Consider the following 13,787-nt stretch of genomic DNA (forward strand, 5'->3'; position numbering starts at 1 on the left):
TGTGAAACTCAACTTCCCATCATGGCCAAGAATTGCCTTTAGTATTTCCCAGTACATTTGTATGATAAAATTTCAATAACAGTGGCATTAGAACTGGCTCAAAATCAAGAGAGGACCAGGCTTTTCCCAGAGGTTTGCTACAAGGAAGTTGTTTTGGGACACAGCCTCTCCTATTCCCCAAAACGGATACATCTAGGGTTGGCATTTCAAGGAATATGTGTGGGTTTTTCGTCATTTCTGCCACCTGCCACTTGCTAAAAGCAGGCATAAGATATACTAAAAAAAATGCATGGTGTTTTAAGCAAATTGTGTGTAGGTCAGCACTGATTTTGGGTGTGATTCCACAAAATGTATTCCATTCCCTTATTTCATTTCTAACTCAATTACATAAGATGTTAAGATGATTTACAATATTTTTTGGCTGCAATTTCTCTATCTCAAAGGTATTCTGACACATTAGGCAATTTGCCATACAAAGGAAATTCAAAACAGTAAATGCAAGCAAGTCCATCTAAAAATCTCAAAACTTTCTCAGGCTATTTTAAATAGCCATATTTTATTTACTCTGATTAGTTGGAGAATATATAAAAACAGCATCAATAGGAACTGTTACAGAGGAGAATGGTTCATTCTATCTCACAAATGTGTATTTAATCCAACATATTTTCAGTAAATAGTTTTTAAACCAAAGAAAATATTACATACACTTGAATTAGCAAGGGATACTTCTTTGATCTGTCAAACCGAGGAGGAAGAATCATCTTGTACCATAAAGCTTGAAAAACAAAAACAGAGAAAAATCTTCATTCCACTATACTCATAGCATTATTTATTTTCTTTAATAACAACATATAACATAAAATCAATTTATAACTAGTAAATTGTTAAGAACAAAGACTATGTTTTACTTGATTTTTATTACATATTTTTGTCCAATTTACAAGTTGCTAGAAATGTTGAACTATTATTTTTCTAGAAGCACACATTTTAAAATTAAAATTAGATAAACTCTTTTAAAAAGTATCAGTGTTGAAATGGAGCTATAGAAAAGTATAAGATCAACCTATCCACAAACATATGAAAGATATTTCATAAAAATTTAATGTGACAGTAAGATTTTTAAAATTAAGATCCTGTAATATTGTAGAGATTGGATTATAATATTTACCCTACAATTTTGTTTTAAAAAAGCAAAAGCTGATAAGTGTTCAGCTTCATATCTATTCATGAGAAATTTTTAAAAGATCTTACTAATATCATCCACTTCAAGTTTCTTAATTTCCTCTTTAGGCAGCTGGATATTTTTCAAAGCATTTTCCAATTCCTTGTTTTCTTCCAGGATTTTAATTTCTTAAAAAAAAAAAAAGTAAAATGTTCATTTTTAATTAATAGAAATTCCATAAGAAAATTATTTCTTAAAATGTCTTTGGCTTTACTATGGATGAAACTGAAACTGTATAAGGATTGCTTAAGGAGTTTCATATTGACAAGGATATTTTTAATCCAGCCTTTAAAGCAGGGATGAACTTATGAAGGACATCAGTCATTGTCTCTTAAACGAACCCTGATGGCATCAAAATACATTTTGAGCAGAATCACAGAAGTAACGATGTTTATTCAGCCACATTTTCCTGTTTCTAACTTTTTTTTTACAACATGAAGCCATGACCTGAGTAGGTGACATTTAAAAAAATTATTTTTACTGAAAAAGTGGTAGAAGCAAAATCTATATTGCTGAAACCTCAAATTTAAAATAATTAAGTATGTATTATAGTTACAAAGTTTGTTTTAAAATCTTCAATGTGTAAGGTCAAATATTAATTCTGTGATTTTTTAATATCTATTTCTTTCTTAAACTTTCCCTGCTGTACTTGCTTAATATAGGATATTCTTCCTTTTTTTTTTCTTTTTGTGATATTCTTCCTTTTTTTTCTCTTTTTGTAATTGAATTACTGTGCATCCTATTCCTTCAATTCCTTTCTTTCATGGTAGTTATATATCTTAAAAAAACAACAGTATATACACACTATGATTTCTATCTTTCACCTTAAAATATCTCCTAAACAACTCTTGTTTATCTTTCAGCTTAGTTATGTTTCACACTTTAATTTTTGTAACTGAACAAATATATTGATCTCCTGATGCTGTAGATCAGTGATACATTCGAATGGGTTTCTAGCAGTAGAGGACTTTTTGTAAGCTTTGTTTTGACCTGGATAGATATCAGGTATCGTCTAGAGAGAAGTTAGATTTTTGTATAATAAGTGGAGTTTGTGGCTTTATTTTTTAAAAGAGGGTCTGGATGACTTCTGAGGTATGCCAGTCCTGTGGTTTCCGTGTTTTTGTGCCTTTTTAAAAAAGTGGTCCTTGAAGATGGGGAGCTGGGGGAGTACTTGTAACTACACTAAGTTTGCCAAACCACTTCCCTTGTAACTCTCAGTTTTCATATACTCATGGCATTTTGCTCCAAAGTGTTATATTTAATCTTAGAACAAGTATAGATGTTTTGGTATGAGTTGTATAAGATACATAATACATTTCATTTTAACTTTGGACAATCCATCAGGAAAGAGATAGTTGTGGCAACTTAAAAGTTAAAACTAGAAAAAGGGATAGCAGTGGGTGGGGAGAAGGATAAATTAGGAGTTTGGGATTAACATATACACACAACTATATATAAAATAGGTAAACAACAAGGACCCTATTGTATAGCACAGAGAACTATATTCAGTATATTATAATAACCTATAATGGAAAAGAATCTGAAAACGAACATGTATATATGTATAACTGAGTCACTTTGCTGTACACCTGAAACTAACACAACATTGTAAATTAACTATAATTCAATTTAAAAAGTTAAAACTAAAAAAGAAAATAAAATGAATACTCAATTATAACCACAATGCAGCCAGCTCTTCCTTCTTGTGTGGGTTCTCAGTGTGGAACTGTCAAGGATAAAGGGAATCTATGTGGAGTAAGTACAAAGAATGGTTGCAATATTTATTTATGTAGACCATGTTTATCATTCTGTAGACAGATACTGGAAGTCAGAGACAACACGCAGATGTTGCCTGGTTGGGTTGACCTTGATTCCTTTCCTATTCTGTTCCTAGCTACTGAAATTTTCTGATTCATGACTTACTGAAATGACAAGTTGAATGGAAAATCTTATTAACGCCTCTACAGTCCAGGGTTGCATTTTTATGGATAGTAAATGTGCAATTTTCCCACCCCTTGGAGGCAAAATGGAATTTCATACGGTTGTGAGGAGAGGGAGGGGTGGCAATTGGGCTTCTCTATGTGGCTGTGCATTAGCAATGTATAATGTGGCAAGGAGTGCTACAGCACAGACTGTATCTTTTACCTTCTTTCACTCATCATTGTATACTCAGCACTCAGCATGCTCAGTACCAAGTGCATGATATGTAGTATGTGCTCTCCAAATGTTTGAAGACTCTTCATTACAATGAAATCAAGTGGTAAGAATGATGGATCATATGTGAGATTTTTGTTTAAACCCTATTAACTATGACATATTGTTCATTGATTAAATTATGTGAAGAATCTGCAGAAAATCTGATAAATAAGGTTATTCAATCAGTTAGGTAATTTTAATGAAGATCTGCTCTGCCAGAAGCAACTAAGCCTCACCTGGGTCCTCCATGTCAAGTGCCAACTCTTCTGAGTTTTTATAGCATCTGGTTCAAGTACTATCTGTTATTTTCCAATGATTTTACTCCACTTTGCAGAGAAAATAAAGCCATTGTACTGTTTTCTACAAACTTTCATATAATTCCATCGGTAATTTCCTCATTCTCTCTCATCACAATGCTGGAGATTAATCTTCTCACCTGTCTCTGGACTCCACTTTGCCCACCTTCTCAGCGACCTCCCTCCTTTATGCCTTCAACCACTTTTGGTCTCCAAATTTCTTCCATCAGCATTCAACCATGCTCAAATGTTTATCAGCTTTCAAAAACTAACTTAAACCTCTATCAATCTCTTCCAGTCATTATCCCACCTCTTTGCTCATCAGTCAGACCTACTGAAAATAGTTTCTTTTTATTTATTTACCTCCTATGCAGACCTAAATTTGCTTCAGTCTGGCCTCTACCTCCACTGTTCCAATGAAACTGCTCTGACCAAGCTAATGCTCATCCTTATTTCGCTAAGCTCATTGATTTAGAGCAGGTCTTGCTTCACTCTCTGAAGCACTTGACACAGATAAGCACTCTCTTTTTCTTGAGATACTTTCTTCCCCTGCCCTTCATGACTCCATACTCTCAAGGTTGTCCTCCTTCTTGTTCCCTCTTGGTCTCCTTTACAGGTTCATTTTTTGCTTTGCATTTCTCGTGTTGGTTTTCTGCACAGTTTTACTCTAGGCTCACTTTCCACTACCCTTGCCCACCCTCATTTTCCCCACTCTGCTGCATCATCCATTTCCATGGACTTAGTAACCATGTATTCCTTAAATGAATGATTTCATGATCATTATCTTCAGTTCAAACCAATCCTCCAACATCCAGATCCAAAACTCTGTCACTCCAGGACAGCTCTTCTTAGTTATATGCCATCAGTATCTCAAACTCAACATTGAAAACAAAATTCATTATCTCTCAAAAATGTTCTCTCCACTGTGAATCCCATCTTTCAGTAAAAAGCATCAATACCAATCCACTTGAGCAAGCTAGACATCCAAACAGCATCAATCCCTCCTTTATATTTATGAGTCTTAAAGTCAATGTAGCTATCATTAGGAAACATTTCCTAAGCCCCCTACCCCAGATGAGGTGCCCTTCTTATATGTTTTTATGCTATCTCTATTTCCCCTATCTTAATACCTTACCCCACTGTGTTGTAACTGCCCATTCACACGTTTGCATTCCCCACTGATCTATAATCTCCTTAAGGACAGGGACCATATCTAACCCAGTTATCTGTTCATTTTAAGGATCTAGTATCTAGTACAGTGTCTGTTTTAATGTAATAGTGCTTAATAAATATCTATTGAATGAAAATTTGGGGCACCAAATACAATGGAAAATGGCTGAGAAAACTAGAACTAAATAGAAGAAATATCATCTGCTCTAAAAAGCAACTCCAAAACTTATTTGGGGATTTATTAAAAATACAGATTCCCTAACCCAATATAAGACCTACCGAACTGGAATTTCTGGGGGCAGCCTGAGAATCTGTATTTATAATAAACCTCTCTGGAGAATTTCATCATGAGGCAAGTTTGCAGAACTGTGCTGTAAAAGACTTTGCATTATGTTTTGAGAGTTAGAAAACATATAAATACATATGACATATATGAGACTGACATGAACACTGTCCCTATTTTGTAAGTGTTGGGTGAAGTAACAAGACTTTGTAAGCAACACAGAAATTTGTATCTGGCAGGAATATGAGAAGGATAGTAAGAAGGTAGAAACTCAGTAAAAAAAGGAAGCTGACCTTTATTTTGCGGTCATGATAAAATGAGAATTATACATTTATGGTGACTTCCATTAACACAAAAACTTACAAATTTCAAACTATTCTTGCTTTAAAATTTCTCTCACTGCAGGTTGAAATGAGAAATACAATCTATCATTCTTAAAAGTATTTCATTATTAGACACAAGGTAAAAAAAAACCAAAACTTCAAGCTGAAACTAAATTCACAGTGTCATTATTACAATGCCTGTCCTGTCCTGGGCTCCTGAATCTACTCTGTTTTTCCTCATTGCTTTATCTTCACCTATACTTAGGCCATTGAGCTGGCAGCCAAACTAATTCCAAAGCAGAGTACTGAAGTCCCTCATTGTCCCTAGACTCCATCAACTTCAACCCTATAATGTTTAATAGTAAATCAAAAGATAACAGAGAACCGCAGGAAGAGTCTCAGGGCAGTTATACACTTTGATATCTCCACTGAGAGCAAAAACGGTCATCTTTGAGCTGTGAACTATTTTGAACCAATATCACAAATGCAGGATGGAGGAGTTCTGTCTTGATAGAAATTGAAAATGGAAAGAGCCTCCAAATTTCAGGGCTCTCATACGTGGCAACAGTGTGATGTAGCTGTTAAAACAAAAAAGCTAGCGTGATAGTCACCCTCTGCTTCGAACTGGAGTTATATCTGGAACTCTCCTCCAGTTTGGGATGTTACCAAAAAAACAGGTCTTCTTATTTGGGAGAGAGATTGTACTAAAAATCTTAAGTTTCCGTCCAATTCTAAGCTTCCGTGTTTTTGATAAGAATGATTGGGGGAGACAGGATTAATCCCTCTTATATATTTGCATTATGCCAGGTTCTTACTGCAAATAATTATTAAAGTTCATATGATCAGGTTTGACTCAAAGAATAGGCTGATCTATATAATCATAAGCTATACAATAAGAGAATCCATCACTGTTCCCCTTGTTTGTGTGGGGCAACTGTCTTGTTTCCTCTAGTGTCATAAGAGTCCAGGATTTCTTAAGGCAAGACAAAAGCATGGGAGAGAGAGTACCTTGATCAGTGTGGCCATCATGAAGGGTGGAAATTGGGAGGCCTGGGCCTGTACATAGGATGAAAACAAAAACGTGGGTTAGTTTTAAAATAACATTTAGTTTTCAACAAGAACTTCTGGTAGTATTTGTGATTACTGTCAAGTTCAATTACCTCTTTTAATTCTACAACTATTTTTTTTCTCCCCATAGAGAAGTAAACATCACCTTTTAAGTTACATTGAAAGAACACATGAGTCCAGAGCCCAATCAAAGGACAGACATAAGAGAAGAGTTGCCTGTGCACTTTTCCCAGAGTGATCCTAAATAGTTAAGATCTAATTACACAAATGGGTCCCAGAAGCTGCAGTGATAAACGGCCTTCTGGGAAGATATGTTGTATGGGCCAGTTTTAGCTGTGTTTTTATTATCAAATGACCTTCTCCAGTACCTATAATGTATTTTCAATCTGGCTTCTTGATTTGATGTACAGTTTATTTTGGTAGGTAGAACCCAACATCTTTTTTTCTTTCATTTAGTTACTATATGCAGAAATTAATTTATATAGAAAATATTTTCTGTTCAAATATGCTTTGATGGGTCACATTCCCCACGAAACAGGCCCAGAAGGAGTTTTGTGCACCAAAAGTTCATCTGGGGTGTGGTGTTGACCTCAGCCAACCCCACTGGGAGCTCTGGAGATATATGGCCTGCACAGTTGTCTTGAATGGTGCCAACTGAGCTGGCTTTTATACCCCAGAATGAAGTGCTAATTGGCTGTGGCCTGGGATGAGAGCAATCTCTGGGGTGGGAGTGGGGGGCCCAGCTGTGAGGTGTCTGCCACCAGCCCTCTCAGCAGCTAGAGAAATGAATGATTCAGATCTGAAGATGGGACGTCTGGGTGGCAAACCACTGTCCACCATATATTCCAACATGGAATTCAGGTTCTCTGTGCAGAAATTGGCCCTTTTAACAAAATCTACAAATATTAAACACTATCACTTACTGGAACTATAGAATAAATAATACCTGGAAATACATTTTAAAGGGTAAATTTGCTCAGGCAGCCAAAGAGTTAAAAGCAACAAACATGGAGGTTGAGAGATGTTCATTTGCACTCCTGATGCTTCCTCCTCTGTGGCGGGAGTTCCATTAGAGCATCCTTGGTCCCAAGCAAGGAGAGGGGGAATGACCTATGTTTCTGAGAAAACCAGAGTATGAGTAGCTCCTTCTTCTACCTTGTTCCTGGCATCTTTCAGCCTGCAGAGAACAGGACTGTTTTGATCTATTCCACTGCTATAAGTGTGACAGTGGCCAATGGGCGAAGCCAGTGGCTGTCTAGTTGTACCCATATTTGTGTGAATAATTGTAATTCTGGGGTGCAGTATTAGGAAGCTTCACACCTTAGCCACATTTTCCAATTAACCTTTACAGGTAATAAAGCTAATATTGATTTCCTGCCTGACTCCTCAGTCTAACCTGAGAGCAAGGAGAAGCGATATTGTTTATAAGGCTCCCTCAAAAACCAGCAGTTCTTTACTGTGTGGAGTCTCATAATTTTACAGAATTTAATTTCAGAGATTTTCATTTTGGTTAGCTTTTCTTCAACGTTATTAAAAGGGACAAATACACATTTTATTTTTTGTTAGAATGTAAGGCAATGAGACATGAATCTGAATTTCTAGACTTTAGTCCATCAACATTGACCTTATGGAATTTTCATGGGTGTGCAGTTCCAATAGAGAAACTGGCATATATATCTCTTTTGCCCCAACTATGAGACAAACTAATGACTGACTGCCCTTGACACAAGTGGTCTGAGGGTGTGGTCCTAGTGGCATAAACATCCTTTGCATTGCTTTTGTTCCATCAGCATCATCAGCATGATTTTACCTGTATCAAAATCCTATTATCTGGGATTTACTCACCATCCCTTTTGGAGAGTTTGAAGTTACATAATGAAGCTTTACTCTTAGTCCTAAAGGGAAAGATTTCAAGGTTTTTCCTATGATGGTGCAGTGACTCATTTTACTGGAGCTTCAAAAACACCAGACGATGTGATGCTTCCCACACAGTATATTTTTTGCTAAATGGGAAATTACCATACTGCCGAGGAAGAGTGAGTGTGGAAAAGTCAGGCGATTCAAGTTCTAGAAAGGAGTCTTTCACCAACTTTTGATGAGAGCTTAGTCTTTGATTCCTTACTCTTCAGGGGGCACTTAGGCTCAAGTAGATCTCAGGAAAACAAAGTGATATAAAAAGTGGTATAGTGCTTTCAAAAAGCATTAAAGCACTGTACAAATGCAGAATGCATATAAATATAAATGCATGTTTCTATGTGTAGGGTCACTGATGTTGTTATCAGTAAATATATCAGCATAAAAATGAGGTTTGGGGTACACTTTGCAAAAGGCAGCAATGTTTTGATCTTCCCTAGAACCTACGTTCATTCCGCAAACCTTCACTGTCTATTACGCACTAATCATTCTTTTTGGCCTTATGAATATAAAGATGAAAGGAAAGCAGATTCTGCCTTCAGAAGAGAAAATAGACAACCAGATGACTCAGGACAGTTAGTTCAATGATACTATGTGCCTGGCATGTAAGCTTTCAATATATGCTCCGTAAACATATAGCTTGGGATGAAAAATGTTGCACATAACTTGAGAGGGACATTTAATGTATACCTTGAAATGCCATAACCACAATCAGCACATATGGTCATGAACAACAATCTTTTGACTTTTCAGAGATGCCACTGACCAAACCTTTTGTGAAAATGTTGTATTAAACTGACATCTTGTGCCATCTTGAAGGGAGCATTTGGATTAAAATGCTTACTCATTTCCACTGCTGGGGCTGAGGTTCTGGGCCCAGGTGATTGGACTGAGGTAGTGGCATGTCAGGGTGGTCTTCCATCTGGGAAGTAAAGGAGACCTCAGGGTCCTCTACAACTGAGCAGGGATCTCAATCAGTCAAAGATTCTATTTATTCTCTGAGCTGTCCACCTGAATATGGGGAGTTGATATCAGAAACAGGAGAGTGGCATATGTTTGGTAATAACCCCCTTTGTTTTCTGTACCCCCTCAACTCCCATGGAAACTCAGGGATTAATGGGGGTAGGGGGGCGGTGTCGGGACGGAGAATGGAGGGGTAGATATTTTACAGATCAGTTTTCCTAATCCCCATGATGACTACCAAGGTCCTAATGTATCTCATTGATCTACTGATGGCCTAACCCAACTTTACTACGTGTCCAAGATAGAGATGAAAGGTTACACATAAAATGAAATTATCTGGATAGAAATTATTTGCTAAATGGACATATAGCTTAAACATCCAGGAAACGTCTAGTATATTTTATTACTTGTTTATTTTATACTTGAATGAATTACTTATCATGTTTCCCAAGTTTAGAAAGAACATACTAGGTGACAAAAGCTCATTTTCCATCTGCATTGAAGCTATAGTTCAAAGAATTGTTGGCCTCCAAGGCAAAGAGCTCAGGTTTCTTTCACTGGCTATAGGAGACTGACATTTCTGCAGGTAAATGGGGCTGAAGTCCAGCATCCATTTTATCAGAGGACACGTATTTTTATGATATTGTTTTGGCAATACAACATTATGGTGCTGTGGCACTTGGTGGGTAAGAGGTTGGGATTTACAGCCAAAGGACTCTTGCTCCCATCTGGCTCTCATGCTTACCAGCAGTGTGGACCTTTAACAGAAGGTCTGTTTCCTCAACCGCAAAAAATGGAGATAATAATTCCTTCCTATCCTCCTTACATTTTTCCCCATAAGCATTAGATAAGATAACTTAGATAAGTTCCTCACATATAACAGGTGCTCAGTAACCTGTAGCTAAGGATTGATCAGATAGTGATGACGAGGACAAAGAAAGTGGCAGAGGAGGGTAGAGAATGCGTTAGGTCCATTACCTACCATAGCAGACGAGTGTATAGTACTTGGCATAGTCGCTGAAACTTGCTGTGTAATATTGGCACCTTTTTCTCCTTAGATGGCAAGTAATGCACTTCTTGCTTGGAGGATAGCTTCCAATGCTAATTCTAGAGGAAAATGAAAATAAAACTAAGCTGAAATTTTGAGATTGTATTTATCAAAATGTACTACTCCGTGTAAAATGACTAATTTACATATTGACATCAAACTCACTCTATTTTTCTGTTGCCAATATCGTTTAAAGTAAAGGGGGAATCACAGGATTTTGATTTGTCTGATTTTCAGTCCATCTTTGCCTGAATAGGCACAGACTTTGAGAGAGAAGCCCTCTGTGGTTTTCCTGCGGTGTGAGAAATATCTAACACCTCGAATGGGAGCCAAGTAGTCACTTCTCCTAACCATCACTTTCTTACACTTTACAAAGTGGTTGAGAATGCATAGTTCTTCCACGTCCCATCTTTCTTCCTGTGTTCCCATGGCAAAAGATATAATGAAGATCTGACAGTATCACCAAAAAAAGGGGTCCCTGTCCTTATCATATATCTAGAAGGGGAAATTAGTAATAAGCCAATTGCAAATAAGAAACACGGTTCGAAGTAGCTCCTGTGGCTTTCATTTTATTTGGCAGGAAATTTGGGCTCATGAAAGCTCTTCCTGGAAATGTTCCCTCCACACATTCCTACACAAGCCATCCTGTACCTACCAAGTTTGGGCCCATTCTCTGGGTGACTGGCTTTAACAAACAGCCTCCCAGACTTTACCCCAAATGCTCAGAATCTCATTTGGGGATGACCAGGTGGAATTATGCCAGGATGGAGGCACAGTTGGAGTCCTGCTGTGGCTAGTAAGGTTACCTGTGGCCACTGCAGTGTTCCTTCTGCTGCTGCCCCTGACCTTGCCTTGGGCATGTTAGAGGGTGGTCAGAGCTATTGCTATCATCAGAGAGGGAGTCTTCTCAACAGATGAGAAGCCATGATCCAGGAGGGAACAGAGGAATGCAGCAGAGGGAAAAATTTCTTATTTTCTCAGCTACAGTTAGTAGTATTCATGTTCATATTTTGGTGTGATCTTGGAAAACATTAGGTAGGCAGTTAACAGTAAGGGGTCAAGGTCAGCATGCCCAAGTATAAATTTTGGCTCCAACAATATCACCAACATCATAGAGTTGTTGTGGGGATTAAATGAAATTACATATGTAAAGCAGATAAAAATGTGCCTATAGCAGACCACCAGCCCATGGTAACTATTGTTTTTGCTTCCACAACCAGAGGGGCTTTAAAGACCACCATTCCAGCCACCATGGGGGCCAGTGGACTAACTTAAACACTAATTTAGGAACAGAGGTGAATTCTTTCCAATCATAATAGGCTTATGACAAAGAAAGTCACATTAAAAGAAAGCACACATTATGGGAATAAATACAATGCCTGGTACACAGTAGGAAAATGAATTTCCTCAATTACCTCTAAATTTAGTTGAAAAGATTAGTACCATGTTTATATCAGCATTAAAATTTCTTGATTTTTCTTTTTGAAAACAAACATTTTGAGTCAGCTAATATGCCGGGTGTGTGTGTGTGTGTGTGTGTGTGTGTGTGTATTTTTGTACTGATGTGGTGTACAACAGTCTTAATATTTTATTTTAATTCACAAATTAATTTTATTACATTTCAGCTTTTTAAAAATATTCTATACATTCTGAGGACTCTGATTTTTATTTAAATTTCAATATATAAAAATACTAGAATAAATTGATATAAATTACCTATAGATATTTCGTCTTCCAGGGTAGCCTTCAAATTCATTGCTAGAATAAAACCTGAAAATATATTCAGAAGTTAGTAAATAAGTATTGATGACTAAATGGTGATAGAATTGTTAATACTAGTACTAATATAGTAAATAATATAGTCTAATGTTCATTTATGAAACAATTAATTGGCACTTATGTGCACAGATCCCTGCTGTTTATACCTCTGAATTTTGTGTTCTTACTCTGACTTTATAAATTATAATTCATATATAAATATATTTATAGCTACATAAAATATACTTATAAATATGTTTATAAATTATAGGAGAAATATTAAATTATGTTGAGTACTCTTTTTTCTTATATGTATATTATACTCTGATGCATTAGTTATGAGCCACACAAAATAAACTAGGATGTTTGATTAATATCACCCCTTTCATTTCCATAATTAACAGCTTACTGATTTTTTATGCTATACTATTTAATTTTGTCTATGATTCTGTACATCTTTAGAACTTAGTTTACAGAAGCACTGACAGTAGATAACTTTTCTATAAATCAGGAAACTCGTCCACCCAGGGATACCACACAAAGGGCCATGTGAATTTACCCAGGAGCAGAACAAGTCACAAGAGAACACACTTGTTACTTAAGTATCTGGGTCCCAGTTTTAACCTGTTTTACTATAGCCACGAAGTGGGAAATCCAATTTAGTGGCATGATTTTTACTCCTCTGTGAGTTCATCTGAATATCACAAAGCAACTGACTTTTAATTTTTATTTTTAGGACGAGCTCTATTTTTAGAGTGTTAAAAGTTTGGAATAACCTAGGTTTGGTTACTAATTTTCAATTCTCAGAACTTTTTATTAACCCAGGTACTTGTATATCCTCACTGAAATAAAAATCTTGTTATCCCCAGTAAAATGAAAAAGCAGCAGAATACACCCTACTCCTAGTATTAATTTTACATTTTAAACCAGCATCCTTCTAAATGTCTTTACTGACTTCACGGGACTCCAAACATCACTTATACTTGCCTTTCCCACATCATCTCAAACTACCTGTGAATAAACTGTTCAGTAGCTTTTCCAATCAGCCTCCTGCAGTTTTCTTGCCATGTCAAAGATTTCACAGTTGTCTTTATCTCTAGCACTTAGAACAGAGTCTACTTTCCCTTTTTCCTTTTCCCTCACAGCCACTGACCCACCAGTGCTGTTCAGCCTCTCTCTTCACTGTCTGTCTACTCTTCCTTTTATTCATTTGACAGTAGTGTGCCAGGCACTATATGCCAAGTTCCAAAGATGCAAAAAAAAAGGAACCATAGTTTTCCCTTGGAGTCCACGTTTCATGGCCACTTGTCTAGTTCAGTCCTCTGTCACCTCAGGCCTAGATTATGACCATACCTGGGTCTTCCTGCTTTCAGTTTTCCCCTACCTCCTAAACATATTATTTCTGAACTGTCCCATTTGTTTTTATCTTGTCACTCCTCTTACATGGGCGGTTTTAATGGCTGCCCCATGTAATGTCCAAACTCCTTTGCCGACAGTTCAAAGAATTCCATGGATTAGCAATAGGTTTCTAAAGAGTTTTTATCCA

The 13,787-nt window shown here is 36.7% G+C and overlaps 1 protein-coding gene across 3 annotated transcripts in view; it reads right to left on the reverse strand.

The window, feature by feature from the left end:
• Positions 1-13,787, reverse strand: part of FAP (fibroblast activation protein alpha) — a 71,848-nt gene that overhangs the window by 16,991 nt on the left and 41,070 nt on the right. For all 3 annotated transcript variants that reach the window (XM_060106134.1, XM_060106135.1, XM_060106136.1), the window contains 5 exons: positions 12,200-12,253; positions 10,418-10,542; positions 6,499-6,546; positions 1,252-1,350; positions 706-775 (listed from right to left, as the gene is read on the reverse strand). In XM_060106134.1, the coding sequence (XP_059962117.1) occupies positions 706-775; positions 1,252-1,350; positions 6,499-6,546; positions 10,418-10,542; positions 12,200-12,253 (396 nt within the window). The remainder of the gene's footprint in view (positions 1-705; positions 776-1,251; positions 1,351-6,498; positions 6,547-10,417; positions 10,543-12,199; positions 12,254-13,787) is intronic.

The sequence above is a fragment of the Mesoplodon densirostris genome, chromosome 8 (genome assembly GCF_025265405.1).
Source record: "Mesoplodon densirostris isolate mMesDen1 chromosome 8, mMesDen1 primary haplotype, whole genome shotgun sequence".
Lineage (NCBI taxonomy): Eukaryota > Metazoa > Chordata > Mammalia > Artiodactyla > Ziphiidae > Mesoplodon > Mesoplodon densirostris.